Source organism: Telopea speciosissima, chromosome 6 (assembly GCF_018873765.1).
Source record: "Telopea speciosissima isolate NSW1024214 ecotype Mountain lineage chromosome 6, Tspe_v1, whole genome shotgun sequence".
Taxonomy (NCBI): Eukaryota; Viridiplantae; Streptophyta; class Magnoliopsida; order Proteales; family Proteaceae; genus Telopea; species Telopea speciosissima.
Genome location: NC_057921.1, coordinates 45,566,891 through 45,592,339, shown reverse-complemented (window position 1 = coordinate 45,592,339; position 25,449 = coordinate 45,566,891). Strand labels below are relative to the sequence as shown.

Here is a 25,449-nt window from a genome sequence, read left to right as displayed (position 1 = left end):
GATGAGAGATGAGAGAACCCTCTCTCTAAAAATAATTAAGATTCAAGAAAAAGAATAAAAATAAACAAAGGGAAAAATAAATAGGCGATGGTTAAATATCAGGAGTTAATTGGTGTGCTGGTTAAGTTGGTGCTGCTCTCTTCTAACGAATTCTCGCTGCTTCGAGGTTCCATTGGCATTTAGGGTGTAATTGAATAACCGAAATCTCGTATCCGTTTAGCGCTATCTGAATTCATCCGAAAGTTAAACGGATGCGAATACGGATTGACTATAGCTATCCCAAAAGCTATATTTACACATAAATGGATAAAATATTTGATCTGTATCTGTGTCTGTATCCGTTTAGCACTATATGAATCTGTCCGATAGCTAATCGGATGCGGATGCGAATATAGCATTATCCGAGCTGAATCCAATCCATTTACAGCCCTAATTGGCATGCCTTAGCACAAGCAATCGTTTATCTACTAGACAGCTTTGCAGAAAACCATCAAATCCATAACTGGACTGAATGTGTCTGATCGGTATTAAAATCCTCCGCAGTATCGGCGGGGCGACAGTGCACATCTGACGGCACAACAAAGGCCATGTGTGCCATGTGTGCCACCTGGCCTCTGCTATGCCGTCGGATGTGGACTACCGCCCCACCGATACTGCAGAGGATCCTGGTCCCTCTGATCGTACCAGTTGGATCCATTTTTTCAAACTTTGTATGCATACCACAAAATTGTCAATAGTGTTGGCCACCAAACAAGAACATAGCATGGTGGTCAACATCGTTGTTGCTTGTACCACAAAATGATCAACAAATGCCATGAAAATCTGGATACATTACACTTGGGTGAGTGCATAAGATTTAGAGAAACTGTGTTAAAGGTCTGATTTGGTATGATTTCTATTTCAAAAATTGTTTGATTTGAAAACCTGGGTCACTTGGGTACCCATTTCTGCCCTCTCCCATCCCACGGTAAACCTATTCACCGTGGGTGAAGGGAAACTCGATTCTTTTAACAAATACAACTACAATTAAGTGAGGAAGGTTTCTCAACACAAGTTGGGAAACTTATCCTCTCAAGTGTAGGGCATAGAAAAGAATGCGTGAACCATACGTTTGATACTTACGTAGATTCTTAGCCAAATGTAAGGACCCACATAATCCACAAAAAAATTTATGTGGATTCTTGGCCAAATGCTAGGGTCTACTTTTAAGTACAAGGGCCTTCCAAATTGTGTTCCCTATTTATTCTGTCACATGGAGATGTTTTTTTTTTTTTTTTTGTTTATTCTGATGATGTGACTCATCAAATACTGTCTATGAATTATGGACGTTCAAGACCAATAATTCAAGTGAGCTACAGATCAATAATTCAATGTCATGTTCTAGAAAACGATTGTTCTTCTAACACATTAATTTTGAATCCTTGTATTAGGGTTTGATTAACCGTATGAAAGCTATTAGCAAGGTTGCTGATGAGTTGCTGGAGAAGCTCATAGACAATCACATGCACGTTACGAGAAACCACAAGGGCTTCATCGATACATTATTGTCAATGATGCTAAAATCCGATGGGAATAAACAGGAAAAACAGCAATACATGATGGATCGAACAAATATCAAAGCAGTCATGATTGATATGCTTGTGGGCTCTATGGACTCAACAACAACCACAATTGAATGGGCCTTTTCAGAACTCTTGAAACATCCAAGGGTGATGAAAAAACTCCAAGAAGAGCTGAATAATGTTGTTGGGATGGATAAGGTAGTGAAAGAAGAGGATTTAGTAAGGCTAGAATACTTGAATATGGTGATCAAGGAAAGCATGAGGCTTCATCCTCCTGGACCATTGCTTGTTCCTCGCGAATCAATGGACGACGTAACAATTGATGAATACTACATACCTAAGAAGTCTTGTGTCATTATAAATGCTTGGGCAATCGGTCGAGACCCTAATGTATGGTCGGAGAATGTCGAAGAATTCCTCCCGGAGAGATTTATCGGCAACAATGTTGACGTTCAAGGGCATGACTTCCAACTTATCCCATTTGGATCAGGTCGTAGAGTTTGCCCCGGTTTGCAATTGGGTCTAACTGTGGTTCGACTAGTTCTTGCGCAATTGGTGCATTGCTTCAATTGGGAGCTTCCGAATGGAATGTTACCTAGTGATCTAGACATGAATGAAATCTACGGCCTAACAGTGTCAAGGGCAAAGCCTCTGCTCGCTGTTCCAACTTATCGTCTTCATGTCTCTAAGTAACTGGGAGAGTCTACAAGCAATAGTAGTTAATGAATGCTTACAAGGCATTGTAGTTTATTTTTGCATAGCAACTATAGACTTTCTACTCACAAGTGTATGCATTTGGAAGTAGTTCCTCCCCCTTCTGTTCTAAGAGATCATATGTACGTACTACTTATTGAATTTGTGTGTCCATTAACTATGATTTTAGTAATTATTTTGCATCATATTATCGAGCATATGTTTGTACTTAGGTTTATACCTTAAACCGTTCGCAACTAAAGACAACATTAGACATTCTGTTCATATGTTTGTTGCATTGTGTGTTATTAAGAATGATTATTCTAAACACAAGTGCTAGTATAAATATAAGTGTATATTAAACTGGATCTCTTGAGACTCTTGAATGGATTACATCAATTGTATTTGGAGCAAGATTTTTAATAATAGTTTATGATTGATTTCCAAACCTGAGAGGTGCTTATCATTGTTGTTGAATATTTTGGACTATGGTGTGTTCTAACTATTTTTGCCAATAGGCTATATATATCAGTGCACTAGGTGTGTAATCTTGAGGTTCTCAATAAAGAATCTACTTCCATATTGGGAGAATATCAAGAGAGAGGTATCTAAAAAAACCACACCATCCAAGGGGGTAAGTCCGCAAAGGTGGTGGGATTCACCATCATCGGATTTAACCCTCCTTTTGGAGGTGAAGATAGCAGTAAGAAACATGGGAGTGATGCTGCCCATGGAGAGAGCACATGACCAAGTGAATACCCAGCTTAACCAGTCTACACAACTAAGGAGATTATTTCGTATTCAAACTAAAACCCATAAGGCCCATGAAGTACTCAAGCCCAAGTCTAGGAACCAGTTCGAACAAAGGTGGCCCCCTCTACCTTCCAAGTGGAAGATGATGTGGCATCCACTTTTGACTAGTCCCTTACTTCGAAAAGTATTTTTGGACAACTCAATTTTTGCCTTTTCCAAGAGTCTCTTTGGTGAATAAAAAAAATCGATCTTATGGAAGTATGTTCTTAGCCTATATTTAGAAGAAGAAATCCACCTAGAGTATTGAAGCAACCCTTAATCTTTGCACTCTCTTCTCGTAATTTGTTGTTTTCTTTAACAAGTTATTTTATAGGTCCATGTCATCACTTCACCATTGGACTTGGGACTTTTACTTTGGGTTATGTAATCAACATTGGGACTTATAGGGTAGGGTAGCTAAGTCATTTTTGCAACATTTGTAAGGCCTATAAATAGTGGTCAATTCTTATGTACTAGGAAATGAATTTTGATCAATTAAATTGTGATTCTCTGAGTGTTAGTTTCCTTTGAACCTAAAAGAGTTCTCCCTTAAAACCTTGAAGAAGTTTCATTCCATCGTAGAAGAGTTGGAATTAATTTTCTACTTCACTTGCATCCTAAAAGAGTTGTAAGACCTTGTTGGAACTGCAATCATTCTAGAGGAGTTGCATTTCTGCCCATGTCTGTCCATATTCATCTCTTTGCAATTATAGAATTTGTCCAATGCATATGCCTCTACTATAAGAATTTTTCAGAGATCCTACTATTGTTTTCTGAATGAGAGTTTATCAGCAAAGTTGTAGATCCATCAGTCCACGAACTTTTGGCTTTGGAACACCCCAAACCAATCTATATTAAGTAAGTTATCATCATTTTACTGAGATCGCGTATTTGTAGAGATTTCTGTATCCATGCTAATGGTGCTTTCTTTGGAGCTTGTATTATCTTCTCTCGATGCGAATTCGGCAATTTCCTTTGGAGGGGGGGGGGGTTTGCACGCATTAGGGGGTCATAGGGAAAATGGAGGAAAAGAAAATTGCAAAAGACAAAGATATAGAGGAGAGGTGTGGAGGGAAAGACAACAGGCTTTTTACCGTTGCTAAAGATTAATATTCAACGGTGGTTTATTTTTACCGCTACTAAATTTGTACTTTTAGTGGCACTATTACATTACTGCTATAAAAGAATATACATATAACAACAGTGAAAAAAATACCACCGGTAAATGTAAACATTCTACTATTAAAATATTAAATTCTTATAAACCCTTATATGTATTGTTATTAAAATACTCTTTAAATAGCAGCGGTAAACTGAAAACCATCACGAAGTGTCCACTTTAATACTTATATTATATTAAAATAAGGGAAGTAGTTTTTTGTCCAAAAATGTGGTCTACGCCAATATGCCCATGTGTCTATCTCTCTCCTCCTTAAAACAAAGGGTATAGTTGTCTTTACATATGGGAAAGAGAGATATAGACTCATGGTGGTGTGGACATAGGCCACACTCCCGAACAGAGTATGTTTTCCTTAAAATAATTTTTTTTTTTAAACTTTAATATAAGCTTTCATACATTTCAGCTTTAGGGTTACTATTACTTGATACGTATCGAGCGCATTAAGCCAATACGTTGAGTCAATACACCTTTTTGGTATTGGCTCAGGTATCAAACCTATATCGGTGGAGAAAATTCAAAAGAATCAGAAATCCTATAAATAATAAAATTAAATATTTTTTCAAAAATAATTAAAAGTAAATATTTATTGTGAAATATTGCGTAAAGATTTATAAATCCAGAAAAAACCCATATAATATAAAATTAAAACTGGAAATAAAATATAGATTTTTGTATTAAATTTGCATAAAATATTTATAATATTTGGATGGAACGAAATCGTTGGACATCTGAAGGTAAATGTAGGCCTTCTCTCACATTGTTTTAAAAATGATCTTGAGACTCATAAGTGATATTGGCTCTGGTTTTAAGCGGTCAGTTTCCTCAGTGGCAGATTTGAGGTGCTCTATAAATCTAGGGTAGTTTTCTCAGTTTCCCCCTTTAATTAGGTTATTATGATTCTCAAATCATCTTGCAGAAAAGAATCAAAATGGGAGAGTTTTCATATTGCTTAGGTCCTCTAGCTGTTGTTGCAATAAAAATTCACTAGTAGTCGAATCACATTAAAATTTTAGTTGTCCCTTATATTTGTAGTTACTGTATTTATTTATTAATATTTCTGGTTCCTTTAAAGTTTTGAGCATTTTATTTATACAAATGGAGTTTCTTCAAAATACAACAAGACAACAACAATTAACAGCCTAGTAGAATGAAACTGTATTGGAGAACCGAATTGGAACCATATTGCAAAACCGAATTAGATCCGTATTGAAAAAATGAATTAGAACTATGGCCAAATCGAATCAAACCGAACCAAGCAGGTTTGGATTCGGTTTCCACTTCCATAACTGAGTCGATTATCGGCTTGGTTTCGGTTCACACCATCAAGGCATGGAACCGAAACAGAACTGAATGACCGAAATCGAACTGATTGACACCCTTACTTCACCTATGGTGAAAAGAGAGAATGTCATGGAGATCTGAACTCCTTTAATTAACATGAGGAAGAGTATCTTCTGCTTGGTGGGAATTAATGATGATATAGGATTCCAATCACAACATTCTTTCTTCTCCATGGATGATGGTCGGATTTGGCCCTCCTCCAACTGTGGTGAGAACTGAAAGGTCCAGTCCAGCAAAATAAGGGGGTTTTGATCATTTTACTATAAGACGGCAAAAACAGGGGATGGTCATTTCACCGGGTGTCCCATTGTGAAAATGACCAAATCCGCGATGGCCGGAAATCCCTCCCACATGGCATATTGGGTAAATCATAAATAGGAAATCATCTCGATGTTAGTTTCAAAGAACCATTATTTGCATAACCCTCCCCAACTAACATACTCCACCTAGGGTTGTCAATGGGTTAGTCCTGATCGATTTCAGTCGGGCCTAATCAGCTCCCACTAATTTAAGGTCTTTTTTTGTTTTTTTTTTCTTTGGTAAACTCCACTACTTTAAGGCCACACATCGTTACTACACCTTTAGCTAAGCGGGCCTTGTGGAGTCAAGTTAGTTAGGCTAATCATTCTTAAAATAGGTTAATTGAGCTATAAACAGGTTGTAAACAAGGCATAAATGGGTTGATCAAGCTCCAAACAAGCTAATGGGGCTATGAACGAGCTATAAATAGTTGGTCTCGATCGGTATTGGTATTAGTCAATCTCAATTGAGTGCCCATTGAGTTACAACCAAGAACCGTGACCATAGAACATTCAAATAATAATCGGTTTAAGCTCAACATCAAATTAAATTATTTACTAATCAGTTGGTCTGGTTTTGAGCTTAACCTGTTTGTTCCAATCAGACCTATCGGCACAGGTCAACTTTTGACAACTCTATGCCTAAGGGTGTTGTTAAATTGTTTGATTTCGATTAAATTATTTAATTAAATGATCTTAATTTTAAAATCATAATCGAACCATTTATTTAATGGTTTCATAGTTTTCGATTTAAATGATTCAATAAAAATTTTCTATTTTATTTTGGCACATTTATATATATCCAAGAGTGTTAACGGTCTATTTCAATTAAACAGTTTAGTTTGGTTCTTAATTTTGAAACCATAACCCAACTATTTCAATAAACGATTTTTTTTGGATTTTGACATCCTTATCTACGCTATCTCATCGGATCGTTCCCCTTCCAATTTTTTGAAAAAAAAATGGAAAAGGTGTTTGCTGGAGAAAGATTACAAAGATCCGAGACACAGAAGATGGAGGGCCGGTTGGGAATTCCAACGGCTACTTTTCCTCGAATGGCACCGTCCTTGTCACTTCCTCTTTAATACCCGACAGAAGAGCAGGATATTATGCCTTAATGCCTTTCCTCAAGCCTTTTCGTTGTGTTCCAATACTTTAAAAACTACCTGGTTTGCTCATGAGCCTACCATTTCATTTGCTTTAACAAATCGATCTGGTCCATTCATACTTCCACACTCATCTTAGATAGTAATATCAAACGGTACTGATCATCCTATCATATTTCTATTATATGTGATCGGATACACAGAAAAGAATACCTTTTTAAGTAGGGCCCACGTACACCTCGTTTCTATCACTAAACAATCCTTCTTAATATGGGTTTCCACTGGAACTTTTTAATTACTTTCTCACTTTCCAGCTTCCCTCCTGATGACAAAGAAATTACTTCTTCAAGTAAAGAACAAAAGGTCTGCAACTTTAGGGAGAGAGAGAGAGAGAGAGAGGTTCTATAATGGCGTCGATGGAGGAGTCCTCTTCATGGATGATCGAACAGGCAAAGGAGGAGCTGCAGATTCTTGAAGCCCAACATCCAAATCGATTTGAGTTTCTAAAGATGGAACTCAGGAACTTCATCTATGGAGAAACTGATATATCGTCTTCCCCATATTTCCATAACAGTGTTCTTTTGTATGAAAAGGACTTCACTTCCACGCCTAACTCCTCTGCAACCACACAAGGTACTACTCCATTTTCCATGACTGTATTCGTTCCCTTCTATGTATATCTGTTCATGTTTCGGTGTTCGGTTGTGTAGGGTTGTCTTTCTGTTTTTGGATGAATCTAGACCGTTCATTTGGTTGATGCCATGGTCTTAGAGAAGAAGACCTGCTGATACAAAATCTTTTGCTCCTCACTCAAACAAAAAAAAAAAAAAGAAAAAAAGAAAAAAGAAAAAAAGAAAAAAGAAAGAAAGAAGAAGAAAAAAAAAAAAAAAAGGGAAAGAACGCTACCTGTCACATGACCCGTGTGACTCCTGCGTCTAGATATAGAAGCACAGAAAATACTGCACTACATTCATGGAAAGGCAGAAATCTCACCTATGACGATGCTCGTGCATGCGCTCGCATTGGCCTGTGCATATAGCCTCTAGACGCCCAGACAGCAATCTCTTTCCAACTCATGTTAAGCCAATGCCCATGCCAATTAGGAATGATGATCCAGCATTATTCCAATCTAACAATTGGGTGTACTCAAATATAACGGGATGTATTTTTGAGTCCGGCTCACCTCCTCGCACGAGGTCGCTCCTTGGCCATTGGCCTCCACTCAGATGAAATCCATTGGATGTCAAGTGGATTCCGTCTGAGTAGAGGTTGGGAGCCGACCTCGTATGAGGGGCTGAGCTCAACTCTGTATTTTTGGGGTGCAGTCCAACATTGGTTATTAGTCAACCTATGGTTATTAATAATCAACCTACGGCTATCCCCTTATACACTTGAGAGTCCTTTCACCATGGACAAGTCCAAAATTTTGAGTGGAAGGACTCCAACTTTGTAAGGGGAATTGTAGATTAAATAATAGTCGACGTGAGACTAAACTTCCTATTTGGTATCAGAGCAAAAACGTTGGACTACAATGTACTTGGAACTTAAATTGATTTAATTACTAAGTTAAAAGGGTCAATTTTTTTTCAGCTTCATCAAATGGAAAAAAGAGAAAAGTTTCTATGATTCGACAACCCGATCAAGCTAATCCACAGTCTACAAAGCAAAAATTTCCAAAGCTGAATCACTCAATGGAGATGCTTGATGCTGCCATCGAAAGGGCTGAAGAATGCCTACGAAAAATCCAAGAAATCAAAAGAAGTTTTGCTAATAATTAGTGACATATTATTGGGAAAAATGTATGGAATTGTGATCTCAAGTATAACAGATGTTTGGATTGGATCATGTTCTTGCTAATACTTTATTTTGTCTATAAGACCCACATAAAAACCAAAAAAACAAGGAGAGCAAAGCAAAGCAAATGTTTATGCACACATAAGGGAACTGTGGAAAAACAACATACATGTGTACTTCATATGAGTAGTTTCCGAGAAGATCGGCACCATAGATCATAGGACATCTGGAGATCTGGCCAGTCTGACCCAGAAATGATGAAGTCCTGAAGCCAATTAGTGAGGATTATCTCTTGATCTACAGTTGGTAAGGTTGAGATCACATTCTCTATCACTCTCTCCATCTCAGCTGTCTCAAATCCTGTTAGAATGGGGTAAGCTAACCCATTTCCTGCGTGGCAAAACAATGGCAGCCATAGTACCAGTTGCGGACTTCCATGTCACATCTAACAAGCTCTCGCATTAATATGGCTGTAGATCATAAGCAATCAGATTATTTGAAGTTTCAACTTTAAAGAAATATGCAATCTGGTTAACTAGTCTATGTCATGGACAGTAGACCAGTAGAAGAAAAAAAATCCCCTGCAATGCCTTAATCTTGCGATGCCTTGCAGTTCGGGTCTGAGAGCTTGACACGTGAAATATGCAACATCTATGTGGCCGCAACCCTAATTCTTGGAATTGAACCTTCCTCTTCTCCTTAGTTAGTTAAATTGTATTTAAATTTTTTTTTTTTGTGGTCTATTTTTTTAAAAATTAATCTCAATGGTGCAGGAAAACGGGAGGCCATAGTATAGCAAAAGTTAAAAACGTATTTGCCCTTTTTTTAGGGAAAAAGATCCCTGCTTGATCGTGCCCCCTACGCCCTCTCACAGGACATACCATGGAATGATGCCCTTACTCCCTAGGTGGATATTGAGGTATGCTCTAACATTGACCCACACATTGGTGTAGAGACCATGTGATCAAGCAGAGATCTCTTGCCCAATTTAATATTATATAACCTTCTGGCTTAGTGGGCGAGACTTGGCGCAATGGTTAAGTTGCACTGTTGCTAACTTGTTTAGACTTGGGAATAGTCTCTTCTGCAAAGCTCTACAAAGTAGCAGGTAAGGCTGCGTACATTTGCCCCTCTCATACCCTGCAGTAGTGGGATCCTCATCCTCATAGACTAGGATGCTCTTTTCTAAGCATCATGTAGAACAATCTAGCCGATGATCTACATAGAAGATAAGGTTTAAGAACCCAAAATCGGACAAAGGATCGACCTCCATCGGCCTAGAATCTGTTGGAATCAACCTGAACCTTAGAAATTGGATTAAGGAAGGACGTAAGTTTCATTGATTTTCTACAATTTTATGGGGAAATGGCCAAAAATGAAAATCGAAGTGCATTCATGGGCAATTTAAAAAAGGCTTCCTGGAATAAAACTTGATTAGCATCGGGTTGGTCGATTCCAATTTGAATTGGCTTATTCAACGGATTCGATTCTGAGCTTTGAAACCATTCTAAAGAGTCCATGAAATCTGTTGAATTGTGAATGAATCATCAGGTTTTTGTGGACAAAATCAATGAATGTCCTATTAGGCATATGTTTAGGGAGAGATGAGTTCTAAATTTAGAATTAAACTACATTTTAGCTACTCCCTGCAACATTGAATAAGTGGGTGGACCAAGGGGGGTTCTATGTTAGAGAAGACCCCACATTTATCTCAATCTTCCAATTTCACCCTAAAACAAGTATAAGAAGTGAGCAAAAAGTATATTTATTAGGTTGTGTTTGGTATGCATTCTTGGAATGCATTCTAGGTGGATTTCACATTCTCGGACAATAAAAACAACTATTTTTATAATGTTTAACCATAATAGAATCTTATGACATTTTTTGTTCACTTTTTATCACTTAAAAAGTTAAAACTCACTTTTGAGGCATTTTTCTTGGCCTGAAATTTGAGGATTCTAGATGCTCTATCCAGTATCATGTATGGCTGGTTTGTTTCAGCATAGACTAACTCAAGGACATCACCTTTAACATTTGGTGGTGCTCATACGTTCTCGGACAATAAATTGCATAGTTTATAATATACAAATAAACATGTGTGAGAGAGAGAGAGAGAGTGTATAAATTACATAATTTATAATATAAAAATACATCTTGTCAAGAAAGTGTGTAAAACCGTTTATAAATGATTTTGGTTTCACAATATGAAACATTTAATAAATGGTTCGATAAGAATCAAAATGAACGGTATAACCGTTTATAAACTATTCAACACTCTTACACTGTTGAGATAGGCAACGATGATGGTGGTACAAACGTTAGTTAGTAAATACGTGTATTATGTGTCTGATCCATATTGATGTTTTCCTAAAAAAGAGATTGAGACTAGTGGCACCTTTTTTTTTTATTGGGGATTGTTTTTTAAAGAATCATGGTTGCTGCACCTTTAGGTGCAAGGGTTGAATGTTTTTTCACCAACTCTTTGCGATTTGATTGAGTCCTTTATTCTCAATCCTTCTTTGTTAAAAGCTGATAAACATTGTCTTGTCTCTATCCTCACTTTTTACTTCCTTTGCATGAGTCGTAATGTTGCGATTTTTTGTCAATCAAGTCCTAACCTAATGAGGTTGATACGCGTGATTGATAAATGGATTCATGATCTTAAGCTTATTCCCATGAATTCTGATCAAACTTTGATCCCAAATTATGAGTCGTCTGTTCTAACTCTTGATGAGTAACAAAGGTTATCAGATGGGGAATCATATATCGTTTATATGTGATGGCAGTTATGAATCAAACGCGAGTATGGTAGAATGGGCTTCTATGTTATTATTACATGTTTAATTTGTCTATATGAATCATGGTTTTGTAGGAAATAGTCAAGAGTCTGAAATACGGGGACTATATCAGGGCTTGCAGGGAGTGTAAGAACAGGAGGTGGACACATGTAGAAATATGATGGATTGTCAGAAGGTGGTAGATTGGTTAATGCAGGGAACAAGCAAGAGATGGTCATGGGCAAATTTTAATTTACTTTATGACATTTCTCATCTTATGAAGTCTTTTTATGTCTGAATGTATTATGAAGAAGAATAGACAAGTGACCTCCATTCCCTCATATGTGGGTTATGAAGGCGAGGTTTAAAAGACTCTCGGTGAAAGGTGATATTGGAAACTTTTTTATTTTGTTAATATTTACTTTTTATTTTCAAAAAAAAAAAAAAAAAATGCATTTGGGATTGAGCTTGTGGCTCAATTGGTGCTAGTAGCTATGGTCTGGTGTTCGACTTTTTGTATCCGATTATATTTTGACGGATTTGAATAATAATTTATCCGTTGATATCTTTATTATTTTGTTAATGAGGGTTAAGGTTGAGACTTGAGAGTGTAACAACTACCCTTTTTTCTAATGTTCTTAATCTTTGATATTCGTATGTTTTCTACCTTAATTGAAGACAGACAAAAAGATACATTTCAGACATTTTATTATTGTCGGATTGTTAAACCAATCGAATAATAATGGGTCGGTCGGATAGGAGGATTATTATGTATTACTTTTCAGATAGATTTGAATTCTCCTAGACCGACGAACGTATATCGAATACGAATTTTTGAATATCTGTTGATATCCTTAAGTAGCTTTTAACTGTGATTCGCTAGTTAACTGTGATTGGAGGGATTCACAAATAGCAGTTGTTCATTAGGCTCTATAGAATCAGCTGTGAGCACCAGGTTATATTTCAGATTTCTGCTTTTTTTTTTGGTAAACGGTTATATTTCAGATTTCACCTTTAGGAGAGAGAGAGAGAGAGACCGAGAGAAGTCGTCGACTGTGTTGTCGAAGACGCTGGGAAGAAGGATGCAGATCACCGGTGAAACAGGTACCCACCACCTCCCTCCCTCCGCTCCTCTTCTTTCCTTCTCTCGGAGATAAACCAATTAAGGGTTTCAGTCTTGCGTTCAGCTCACTTGTTGAAGCTTTGAGATCAAGTGAGCTTTGCTCACTCACAGTCGTACTAATTCCATACTTGGTTTAGAATTATCATTAATATCAATTTAAAAAAATTAGAATTCAAGAATGTTTCTTTTAATCACAAATAAAATATCAATTGATAATGATTTATGGTTGTTAGATAACATGAGAAATTAGAGAAAAATTTAAAGATTTTATTGGAATTATATTGATTGTTGACAACTTGAAGATTTCTTTTGCGTTCAGTTGAGATTTGAGATTTCTTTTGTGTTGAGTTAAGATTCTTTGCAAATGAGACAATAGTTAGCTTCATTCACTTGCTTGTGTGGCTTAGATTTTGCTTCACTGTTGGCAGTTTGTGGTTTTAAGAGAGCCCCTGTTCGTTTAAAATAGGTTTCTGAATATGGTTTAATCATTATTTTTTATTTTTATTTTAATGGCTATCAATTTTGTTGGACATGTTTGATCAGCCATCTAGAACCCATTCAAACAATGGGTACTATGTCTGTGTTATGAAAGGCATATCGTTAGTGGTCTCAATATTTTGAATTTAAAATGCGGGGGAACCTTGAGGTTAGCAATTAGATTTTGGATTTCAGTAAACCAAACTGCAAATTGGTTTGTCAGTTCGCATATCGAAAGTATTCCCAATAAATTGTCTGTGAATTCAGGCACATTGGCTGCATCTACAGCCCAACGAGCTCTGTTCCATGGGTTCAGGCAGGGATTGGCTATGGGTATGTTAGTAGGTAGTTGGATTTTCCTCATTTTCCCCCAAAACTTAAGACATGGGATATGTATCAACAAATGGGTGTGGGTATGGGGACTCTGCAGCCTTATCTTTTTTAAATTTTATTAAAGGGAGTTAATCATCTTATTCGCAGCCTTGTCCAAGTGTTCGACTTATTGGTGTGTGTTGGAGACATATCCCAACATGACACAACAATTAATCTCTAAATTTAGTTAATTGTAAAACTTGAAGTTTGAATAAAGCTTCAAACATGATTGGTTGATGATATCCACCGTGAAGTTGGACAACATCAACTATTTGGATTGGGCTCACTCAGTGAAGCTATCTTTGCGAAGTCGGGGAAGTTTGGGTACATCACTGGTAACATCGAGGCTCCTCATTTAAGTGGTCCAATGTATCAGAAACGGGAGAACCGAGAATTCAACTGTTATGACCTGGTCATTTTTTTTTTTTATGAAACTTGATTGGTAGGAGATTTATGCGAAATGAGACAACCAAGGATAGTTGGGATAGTGTTTCTAATTGAGTGGGTGACTCAGCTAAGGTTTATCAACTCCTATAGAAGTTTATCACAATGAAGTAGGGAGACAGGACTATCTCTAGGTATTATAACACCGTTATTGGTCTCTAGGAGGAGTATGATCATTATAGGGACCTCCAGCTGTCCAATCGGGTTTTTTGTCATCATGACACAATGATTGATTTATGTGTCTATCTCTCTCCTCATGTTAAAAAAAAAAAATTTAATTTTTTCATTTCTTTTCTATCAATTTCTTGCCAACCAAACATAGCCTAAATCGATCAATTTTTCAATGACATTGATCAAGTCTTCACAATTGCTTTTCCCGGATTCAACAATAATCCAAGACTTTGGCTGGACCCTTAGATCCAAAGCAGAGGTATGGGTGGAACATACCATTGGAGGTGGGAGGCCACCAAACTTTGGTTGGATCCTTGGGACCCTGATGGGGTGCTCTTTAACCGGTATGGTGATCGTTATCTATTATGATTCAGACTCAAACAGCTATGCGCTGGTTCACTTGATCCTTAGTGATGGAAACTAGGACCCAGGCCCCCCAGCATCCAAGGTGCTTCTTGATATTTGGTCCCGGCTCACAAGTTTACAGAGACTTAGTATTTCTGGTTCGGATAAGGTACGTTGGAAACCTGCTTTGTCGGGGCAATTTTTTGCCAAATCAACTTGGATTCTATTAGATTTCAGGGCCCCAAAGTGGCATGGGGAAAAGTTGTTCCATGGTAATATCCCGAGACACTCTTCTACTACTTGCAGTTGTTTAGTTGATGCTTTACCCACAGTGGATCAATTGGAGAAGAGTAGCATTTTCAAACCCTCTCGTGTAGCTTTTGTTGGGCTGGTTTGGAAAGTCGGGATCATCTGTTTTTTTTCAGTGTCCATTTGGTGCCTCCATTTGGAAGGAACTTAGGGCCCTTTGCCCTGATAGCAGAAGGCCCATCACTACTGCCTTGCTTGAGGCAGGCTGGGTCTCTTATAAGTTTGGTTTGGACTCCATTGGTGCAACTATTGCTCACATTTGGCAAGAAAGAAACACTAGGATCTTTAACAACAAAACCAGAACCATTAGCTAGGTTGCATAATGATGTGGAGTTGCAATCTTTTGTCGGAAGTTGTTAGAGGTTCAAAATCGAGACTTTCGTTGTTTTGTAGCCTCCAAGTGTGATACCGTGCTAAGTCTCTGATGCAAACCTAAGGTGCCAGCAGCAGTACCAGAGGAGTAAGTCTCTGTTTCTGTCCTATATTTTCAAACCCTGAGATATCCTTTTTCTGGTCTTCTGTTAAAGTTAGACTGTTAGGAGATTAGAGTCCCATTAGCCACTTAGCCCCATTTGCAATATCATTAAAAGCAATTTAAAATGCAAAAAGAATTATTGTTTTTCAGCTGAATTATTTGTTGCACCTGCCCTCATACCCTTTCATTTACACCCATTTTTGCAACCATGATTTGTTTAACCACAAGTGGCTATGGTTGGGCTTTTAGTAATAATAGTAGCAAAAAGTTTTTGCATATATTCTTGATCTGGGTCATGAACCTGTAAAACTAAACTGGACATTGTAGATTTAATCTCTATAGTGGGGTGACCTGGATTGACACCATGATGCAGGTAATGTAGGAGGAAAAGATGAGGCTTCAGTTGCATCTGTCCGGGAAGTTTCAGAAGTGGCTGCTGTTCCCAATCCACAGGCCCAACTTGATGAAAATGGTAAGTATTTAGGTATTTTCCCTTATTTAGATGTTCTTAATATTCATTTATTTCCTATATAATCTTCATATTGGGAAGCTTCTTATCTGCTGCCTTTAGAAACATTCTTATTGCATATCTTGGTATCTGTTGTCAATACAGCATTTATAGTGCTTGCCTGCATCTATATTATTGCTGCTATGTGTATGAACTCCAAAAATTCTTAGGGGTGTTTATCTGCAGGAGCGGTTATTGGGATAAGATGAGTAATGTGCAACCCTAATGTAGAAGGGGTTCAAGTAAGAACCACTCTACAGTAGGATCGATGATAGGTTGCAGCAGAACATCAAAATAGCAATAAAATCAGAATTAGTAATATAGAGAAATAAAACCAAATCAGCTAGCAGAACTTCACCAGATTGGGATCGAGTGAAGGAGGAGTTGTGGAGGATCTGTGCTCCAAATCTTTGCCTATTTTCTGACAGCTAACAACTGAGATATGAGATGGAGTCAAAATTAGAAGTTGTAGCAGATCTTGCAAACCAGTGGAAACTGGGTCTTCAAACAATGGATCGAGTGGAGTTCCTCGTTGTGTGATTCAACCCTCCAAACCTCTGCTGAAACTGAGTTCTGGTTGCAGAGAAATTGAGGGTTGAAGTTTGCTGGAGAAATAGAGCAGAACAGCAGAGCAGCAAGGTATGTAGCAGCAGTCCTTGAGGTGATTGGAGATTGATTCAGGCCTTCAAGGAGTCTTCACATCTGTAAACTTCAAAATTTAAATATGTTGAGAAGGTCAACAACCGTTGGAGAGGTTCCATCTTCTAAGGATTATAACAATTCTAGATAATAGGAAGTGTTGGGCACAACGTGAACACGTTCCTTTGTAACTGTAAATCTTGTAACGTTGAAAGCAATATTATAAATACACTTTTATTACCATATGAGTTTTCATACCTACCCCATGACTAGGATTATTGATCCTTGCCTACCCTTGATTAGGATAATTGATCCTGTAACATATTCTTAGGAATAGATTTGGTCCTTTCCATATTTGTTGGGTGATTGACCCTTACACTCTCTTGTATATATACTGCTCATTACATTAATAATATACACAGAAAAATTCAATCCCATATTTTATGCTATCTCCTTAACATGGTATCAGCCTAACCGATTTTGTTTCTTCATTTTTTTCATCATGCCTGGAGATGATTCATCTTCAACCTCCACGGCCATACTTGCCGCACCCACCGCGGCCATTCCTGCTCATTCTCCATACTTTTTGCATTCATCGGATCAGCCTGGCACTCCTCTCGTCACCCCCATCCTTGATGGTGACAATTTTCCGACATGGCATCGTGCTATGGTCATGGCGCTGGAGGCTAAGAACAAGCTGCAGTTCCTCGATGGTTCTTTGCCTAAACCCGCTTCTGATTCTCCTGATCTCCCACACTGGACTCGCTGCAATAGCATGGTGAGATCTTGGATAGTTCATTCCATTGTTCCTAACATTGCTCACAGCATACTTTGGATCGACTCGGCTTGTGATGCCTGGCTCAATCTTCATGATCGATTTTCTCAAAAGAATGCACCCCAGATTTTTGAAATCCGCAGGTCCATCTCCACTTTGAATCAGGGCCTTGACTCCATTTCTGCATATTACACTAAGATGAAGAGCCTTCGTGATGAGCTTTCATCATACAGAGCCATGCCCACTTGCACTTGTGGCACTGCCGCCACTCTTCAAAGCCAGGTCGAGACTGATTCCTTAATGGATTTTTTACAAGGGCTCCATGAATCCTACTCCGCTGTTCGCAGCCAAATATTACTTATGGATCCATTGCCTACTATTGCCAAGGCATATTCTCTTTTACTGCAGGAAGAACGCCAACGGTCGATCCATTCCCTCCCATCTTCTCAGGTGGAACACGCCGCCATGGCTACAGGTTATTCTAAGGGCTCCACTGCACGTTCCAATAGGCCTGCTTATCATTGTGATTTTTGCAGTAAGGATGGTCATTCCGAGGCACGCTGTTTTAAAAAGCATGGGTACCCTGACAACCGCAATGGTCGTCCCACTCCTAAGAACACCACCACTACCGCACCCTGTAGCCCTGCACGCCCATCATCTCTGATTGCCGCGGCCTCCAGCTCTTCTGCACCAACCTTGTCCGCTGCCCAGATTGAACAGCTCTTGGCTCTCCTACCTGTTGGTAACCCTCATCCTCTCGCAAACCTTGCAGGTAACATTTGTATAGCATCCTCTTTTGCCTCTAATCCTTGGATAATTGACTCTGGCGCAACAGATCATATGTCCTCTGATTTATCCTTATTTTCCAATATTTCTAAGCCTATTTCTCCATTACCCATTACCTTATCCAATGGTACCCAAACACCTGTTGTTCATATTGGTACTATTATTTTATCTCCCAATTTAACTCTTGAAATTGTTCTCTACGTTCCTACTTTTCGGTTCAATTTAATTTCGATCCCTAAAATTACTTCTACCATTTCTTGTGAAGTTAAATTTTCTTCCACTTCTTGTGCTTTTTAGGATCCTCGCTCGAAGAGGATTTTTGCGATGGGTAAACGACATGGCGATCTCTACTACTTTGATGCTACTCCATGCCCGATTGTTGCAGCATCTGGATCCTCAAATGATTTATGGCATTGCCGCCTGGGTCACCCGGGTTCCTCTGTTCTCCCTTCTTTAAAACTTTTAGTTCCGGATATTTATTTTAATAATAATAAGCAATGCCCTTGTGCTATTTGTCCTCTTGCTAAGCAGCATCGTCTGCCATTTCCAAATAGCTCTATTTCTACCACTGCATGCTTTGATATGATTCACTTGGATGTTTGGGGACCATATCGTACCCCCTCTTTATCTGGAGCACGATATTTTTTAACTATTGTTGATGATTTTTCTCGCAGCACTTGGCTATACCTTATGCAAGCCAAAACCGAAGTTCCAACTTTGGTTTAGGCCTTTTTTGCCATGATTCAAAGACAATTTGGTGTCACAATAAAAATTATTCGCTCCGACCAAGGTACCGAATTCTTAAATCATCCCATTAACCAATTTTTTCAACATTTAGGGGTTATCCATCAATTGAGTTGTGTTTCCACCCCACAATAGAATGGGGTGGTGGAACGCAAGCATAGGCATCTTCTCACCGTTGCCCGGGCGCTACGTTTCCAAGCCCATTTACCATTACAATTTTGGGGCGACTGTGTGCTCACCGCTACACATCTCATCAATCGCCTACCCACCCCTGTGTTGCGTGGGAAGACCCCTCATGAATTATTGTTTGGTATAAAACCCAGTTTCTCTTACCTACGGGTGTTTGGTTGCCTTTGTATTGTCCGCAACACTACCGCCCAGCACAAATTTGATAAAAGAGCATCGCCCGGGGTATTTTTAGGATACCCATTTGGCCAAAAGGGTTATCGTATTTATGACTTGGATTCCAAAAAAATTCTGGTAACCCGTGACGTCACTTTTCATGAGAACATATTCCCATTCCAAAATGTTCCTTCTCCTACACCCCTGGTTTGCCCCAATGTGACAGTGGATGTTGATACGGATGATTTAGAACTTCTCGGTACCCCTTCTCCACTTCCATCCACTTCATCCCACCCCTCCTTGGCCGATTCCCCTCCTTTACCACCTACCCGTCCCCAACGACAACGGGTTCCACCCAAGCATCTCGATGATTATCATGTCTCATTTACTCCTTCGCAACTACCCTCTTCGGCATTGGTCCAAGGTACTTCTCACCCTCTCAACAGCTATTTACAACATAACTGTTTCTCCCACAAACGTGTTGCCTTCCTTTCCTCTCTTGCTAGCACAGGTGAACCTGCAACCTTTGCCGAGGCAATGAAATATCCGCAGTGGTGTGATGCGATGCAAGCTGAAATTGCAGCCCTATCTGAGAATAATACCTAGTCTCTGGTGCCTTTACCCTAGGGAAAAAAAACCAATTGGGTCAAAATGGGTATTCAAGATCAAGCGCCGCTCTGATAGCACCATCGAGCGTTATAAAGCTTGCCTCGTCGCCAAGGGGTACAATCAGGTGGAAGGCATTGATTATCATGATACTTTTGCGCCTGTTGCCAAGCTAGTGACAGTCTGCACTCTTATTGCTATGGCTTCTGTTCAGGGCTGGTTGTTACATCAAATGGACGTTCACAATGCGTTCTTACATGGGGACCTTGAGGGGGATGTCTATATGACACCTCCCCCCGGATATCGTCGCAAGGGGGAGAATATTGTTTGCAAGCTTACTAAGTCCTTATATGGTTTGAAACAGGCATCGCGCTAGTGGTTTTCCAAATTCTCAGGCGCCCTCATACAATTCGGATTCTCTCAGTCTCAGGCCGACCATTCTTTATTCATATTACAGAGGAATAATGAATGTGTCTATATTGTGTTTTATGTGGACGATATCATCATCACTGGCACTTCTGCTCAATTGATCAACTCCGTCAAAGATTTCCTATTTCAGAATTTCCGCATCAAGGATCTTGGTCCTTTAAAATATCTTTTGGGTATTGAGGTTGCCCGCTCTTCCAAAGGAATTTATCTTTCTCAACGGAAATACGTTTTGGACATCTTATCAGATTGTGGTCTCACTGGGAGCAAACCCGCGGACTCACCTATGGAATAGAATTTACGCCTTACAGATTCCAATGGGGATTTATTACCAGATCCGTCCCTTTATCGCCGTCTCATTGGGCACTATATTTACCTTACTGTCACCCGCCCTGAGATTGCTCATACAGTTCAATTTATGCATCAGCCCCGCCAACCACATTTGGATGCTGCGCATCGATTGCTTCGTTTCTTGAAAGCGTCACCAGGGCAAGGCATATTTTTTTCTTCAGCTACTTCGCTGCAGCTCTATGGTTACTGTGACTCTGATTGGGCCACATGTCCTATGACTCGCCGGTCCATAACTGGCTACTGCATCCTATTGGGTTCTAGCCCCATTTCGTGGAAGACAAAGAAGCAAACTACTGTGTCACGTTCCTCTGCGGAGGCCGAGTATCGGGCCATGGCCGTTGCAACTTGTGAGATATCTTGGTTGACTGCCCTGTTGACCGACTTAGGGATTCCTCCTACATCCCCCACACCTCTATATTGTGACAATCAGGCGGCCATTCATATAGCATCTAATCCCGTTTTTCATGAATGCACCAAGCACATTGAAATAGACTGCCATGTGGTTTGTGAGAAACTCCAATGAGGCCTTATACAACCTACTAAGGTCCCTAGTTCTGATCAGCTGGCCGACCTCTTCACCAAGTCACTTGGTCGGGAACCGTTTCATTACCTCAGCTCCAAGTTGGGCGTTTGTAACCTGCACGCTCCAACTTGAGGGGGAGTATTACTATATGAGTTTTCATACCTACCCTATGACTAGGATAATTGATCCTTACCTACCCTTGATTAGGATAATTGATCCTGTAACATATTCTTAGGAATAGATTAGGTCCTTTCCATATTTGTTGGGTGATTGACCCTTACACTCTCTTGTATATATACTGCTCATTACATTAATAATTGTTATAGCAAACACCAACAAAATCACGAAAAGAAACAAGAACTAAGCAAAAGAACACAGAGATATAACGTGGTTCACACACTAATATGGTGTGCTACATCCACGGGCGAAGACGAAAATGATTCACTATGCAAATCGGAGAAAAATTACAATGGAAACTCTCAAGAACACCCAAATCACTGTTGCTGCTCTCTCTCAGAAACCCTAGAACGAAAACCCCAAAATCTTCCTCTCTTTACAATAAAGCGGGTAAGGAACATCAATACTCCTCCATCGGATCCGGGTCGATCCATCGGGTCGGGTCGAACCGTACCGCCCCCACACCCCCAACAAGATCAGTGATGGGCTCCGGGCTTGGGCCGCTCTGCTACCATCACAGATCTCAGAAAAAGTTCCATTGGGGTCGCCACCAAAAATGTCGGAGCGGGTCATTCTTCGAAACGGGTCCAAGAATTCGAGTCATACATAACAATAATATACACAGAAAAATTCAATCCCATATTTTATGCTGTCTCCTTAACAACTTTATCCTATCACATGCAATGATAAGGGGAAGAATCAAATTCAAATTGAATATCTAACTACAGCAATTGTATTGAGCAGCAGAGAACAGCAACAGCACAAGGATCGATTGTAAGGGTAGAGAAAATAGAGAAGATAAGAAAATATAAAATAGGGGGATAATGGGTTTAGGCTCTCTCAGCCAGGCTCTTAATGGCCCTTCATGTCACTCGTAAGGGACAAGAGAATCTCTGCATTCAAAGCAAACTTTTCATTCCACTCATAAAATTGTTCTGAGGCTTCTAAAAGCCTTTACAATAAATACAGGGCTTATACTTGCTCCTCAAGAAGCTAACTTGACTGGTGGAAAATAGAAACTAAATCTTGCAACATAAAAGTAGAACCTAATTGAAAATAGCAACTACTTAGGATTTATAGAATCAACCTCCTAAACAAGCAAGGAAATAAAAATAGAAACAAACTGAAATTAGAAACTACCTAATATACTTTCTAAAACTGAAAATAGAACCTAAACTATGGCAGCATTAGGATAGAATCTTTCTCCACTTGATGGTGTTAGGTTTTAGAGGAGAAAGAGAAGAGAGAAGAAAAGCTCCAAGGGAGGCAAAGTTCAAACACGATTTGGTGTAATCTGTTATGTCTCTCAACTTGAGGCAAACAGCCTTATATTGAGAAGAATATCTAATTACACTCAGGCCCTTAGCCTAATACAAATAGCACATAAAATACATAAGTAAGTGTCTAAGTACAAATATACCCCTGAAACTAAGTACTCTTAACAGATGGGCCCACAAAATCTTCTAAAAAATATCTCCACACAAGGAAAATACGGGCTGTGACACAATTCACGTGAACAGTGCTTTGGCCTCTTCTTCTTCTTCTTCATGTGTTGTCCTACATCAAACCCATTGTTTGGTTTCCAGGAGAAACAGGTGATGAGGGAATAACTTCCATTTTTGTAGAAGTTGTGTTCCACAGAAACAAAGAACCTGTTTTCTGATAATAAAGATGAGGAGATGTTTCTTTAAGAATACTGCGGCCAATCACACCTTAAGTTGTGATTTCAGAGTCAACACTTCATTTAAATGAGATGGTGCTTCTGTTATCATTGTGCTCATTGTTTAAAATTTTAAATGCAAGTTGATCTTCCTCCTCTAGTGATACAGGAGTCAATTTTTTTTACATAATTCAATTGAAAACACTATTTTTATTTATACAAGAACTGATATGAAATATTAAAAAGGGGAGTCGACCCAATAAGCATAGCCTCATTTCAAATTGGGTTTTGAAAGCAATCTAGCTGTACATGCAGTGAAGCTCGTGCAATATCATGTTTGCATCCTACATTACCAGAATGACCAGCCTGCTTGAAATTCTTAAACTGAAGAAATTTACTACCAGTGGAAATGAATTTTCTTTATCACGCACATATGAACTGTAATGGTCCACATTGTTATTCACCATCAAGATCATAATTACTATATGCCTTCTGAGTCTTCAATCAGTGAGAAGTGATGTTTTATCCATATTGAACCAAAGACACCATTGAGCCAATTTTGGACATAATCGCAGGCCAATAAGGCCTGTGCTATGGTTGTCTTATGTGTGTTTTTTCTTATTATCGCAGAAAGGAAGCCCAGGTTAATGCTGTATGGGAACAACTAAATAAGGGTGTATCAATTAAGAATCCTCAGTTATTTACAAATCAGCCTCCTTCAACTATTAAAAAGATGGAGCAAAAGACTTCCCATGTGAGATAGCTCTGTTTATCCTACTGTAGATAGCTGTTCTAAAGCACTGTTGAAGTAATTAATAGCTAGGACCTTGTTTGACCTTCATCTTATTTTGTAGAGCTGGATGACTGCTCTTAGACCGATACCCAAGAAGACTGGATCACCTGGGCAAGATTCTCCACAGAAGAGACCTACTGTTTCACAAAATTGTACTAGCGAGGAGGCCAAGAAACTTGCTGCTGCTGCCTTAATGGCTGTCAAGGATGCTACTGCTGCTGCTGCCAATGCTGCCATGAACAGAGAGAAGATAGAGGTAAATGCATTTGTTCATTGGTTCAGCTGTAGTGACTATGGGTGTCTAATTCTTTCTTTAATGGTTCATTTAGGTCTATCTGAAATAGCCTTTGGTATGAACTATATGAAGGAATTCCTGTAAAAAAGTTTTAGATTTCAAAGAAAATTTGTTAAACATCCAATTTATTAGACGTTTTGTAATTTGACTGGTTTAGGTTAGGCATAAACAAACTTTTTGGATGAAATCTTTGGAAAAGTTAAAAAAGTTATAGGATTTCATTTTGATTTTTACCTAGAGTGAATGTGATGTGAATCTTGAGATTTAAACCATCTTATGTTCTATTGCTGTCTGACCGAATTTCCAATAATTGAATTATAGTCGAACCAAGTTTTGTTTACATTAAATTTCTATATTTGTTGAAGTTTGAAATTCAGAGTTTGTTTTTATTTCGCAAATCTTGAAACAATGCCAAAACTGAGGTATAATGATGAATATTAAACCGTGTGAGAGATAATGCCAGTCTGGCTGAACTGGTCATGATATTGTTGTGAGATCATGCCCCAGTAAGGAGGAGTGATATGATTCCGATCGAAGGAGCTAAAAGAGTTAGGGGCAGGCCTAAAATGACCATGGGAGAAGTGGTGAGGAAGGACATGTATTGTCTGGGTGTTGCATCAAGTATGACCTCGGATTGAGCCTATTGGAGGGCGAGGATCCATGTTGTAGACTCCATTTAGCTGAGATTCTCCTGACTTGCTGGGCTGTGCCTCCTGCCTCTTACTTTCATCCTTCATTTTGCTGTTATTTTCCATCTTTCATTTTCCATCTTTCATTTTATTTCATTTCTCATCTCATCTCATCCCCCATTCCTCTTTTCCCATCTCGTTATCCCCTTTTTTCTTGTTTGATTTCATTTTTCCCGACTTCGTTTTGTTGGATCCATGTAGCCGACCCCATTAAGTTGGGATAAGGCTGAGTTACCAATTGTGCTTCTTCGGTGGTCCTTGCTGGTATATCTACATGATAATTTTTAGGCATCAGGTAGCTTGGGATCCCTTGTTGCATTAGAATACAGTTTTGCAATCTTTGTTTTTTGAGCTTTGGGAAATTGAAATTATCCATGTCTATTGAAAATTACAAAGAAATTTGAAATTGGATCATATTTTAGAGACTGCCAGATCATTTAGTATGATGAATTGCCAGTTTATTTTAGCTTTTCATAATTATTGGTGTGCTTCTATCTTCGTATTTAATTTGAGAACTCTTCAATTTTCAAAATATTGTCAGATATATATATATGTTCATTGCGGCCTGTCCGTCATGAAGGTGATTATAATTTGTTCTTACAAATATCTTGTTCCATGTCACAGATCAAGGAGGTCTGAGACTTTGCTGGTCAGGAAATTGAAGTGAAGAAGCTTATTGATTCTGACTCAAACGAGACAGCTGAAAAAGCCAAAGCTTCAGCTGGACCAGTCTCTGCTGTTGATGCTGTTCTTGAACAGATCAAGAAGAAACTGAAGCTCACCGTTCTTGACAAGACGAAAAAAGACTGGGGAGAGTTCAAAGAAGAGAACAAGGAACTGGAAGAGGAGTTGGGAGCCTACATGAAGAGTTCAAT

At 38.9% G+C, this 25,449-nt stretch overlaps 3 protein-coding genes across 4 annotated transcripts in view; all 3 read left to right on the top strand.

Moving 5' to 3' along the window:
• Positions 1-23,955, top strand: part of LOC122665015 (cytochrome P450 CYP736A12-like) — a 33,220-nt gene extending 9,265 nt beyond the window's left edge. For both annotated transcript variants that reach the window (XM_043861069.1, XM_043861068.1), the window contains 2 exons: positions 1,431-2,280; positions 23,935-23,955. In XM_043861069.1, coding sequence (XP_043717004.1) covers positions 1,431-2,255 — 825 coding nt within the window. In that variant the 3' untranslated portion in view covers positions 2,256-2,280; positions 23,935-23,955. The remainder of the gene's footprint in view (positions 1-1,430; positions 2,281-23,934) is intronic.
• LOC122665817 (craniofacial development protein 1-like) overlaps positions 7,381-25,449 on the top strand; it is an 82,132-nt gene continuing 64,063 nt past the window's right edge. Inside the window, exons 1-3 of the mRNA XM_043861951.1 lie at positions 7,381-7,606; positions 13,412-13,477; positions 15,622-15,732. Of these exons, the coding sequence (XP_043717886.1) occupies positions 7,381-7,606; positions 13,412-13,477; positions 15,622-15,732 (403 nt within the window). The remainder of the gene's footprint in view (positions 7,607-13,411; positions 13,478-15,621; positions 15,733-25,449) is intronic.
• LOC122665017 (craniofacial development protein 1-like) overlaps positions 23,584-25,449 on the top strand; it is a 37,801-nt gene continuing 35,935 nt past the window's right edge. The window contains exon 1 of the mRNA XM_043861070.1: positions 23,584-23,753. Coding sequence (XP_043717005.1) covers positions 23,658-23,753 — 96 coding nt within the window. The 5' untranslated portion in view covers positions 23,584-23,657. The remainder of the gene's footprint in view (positions 23,754-25,449) is intronic.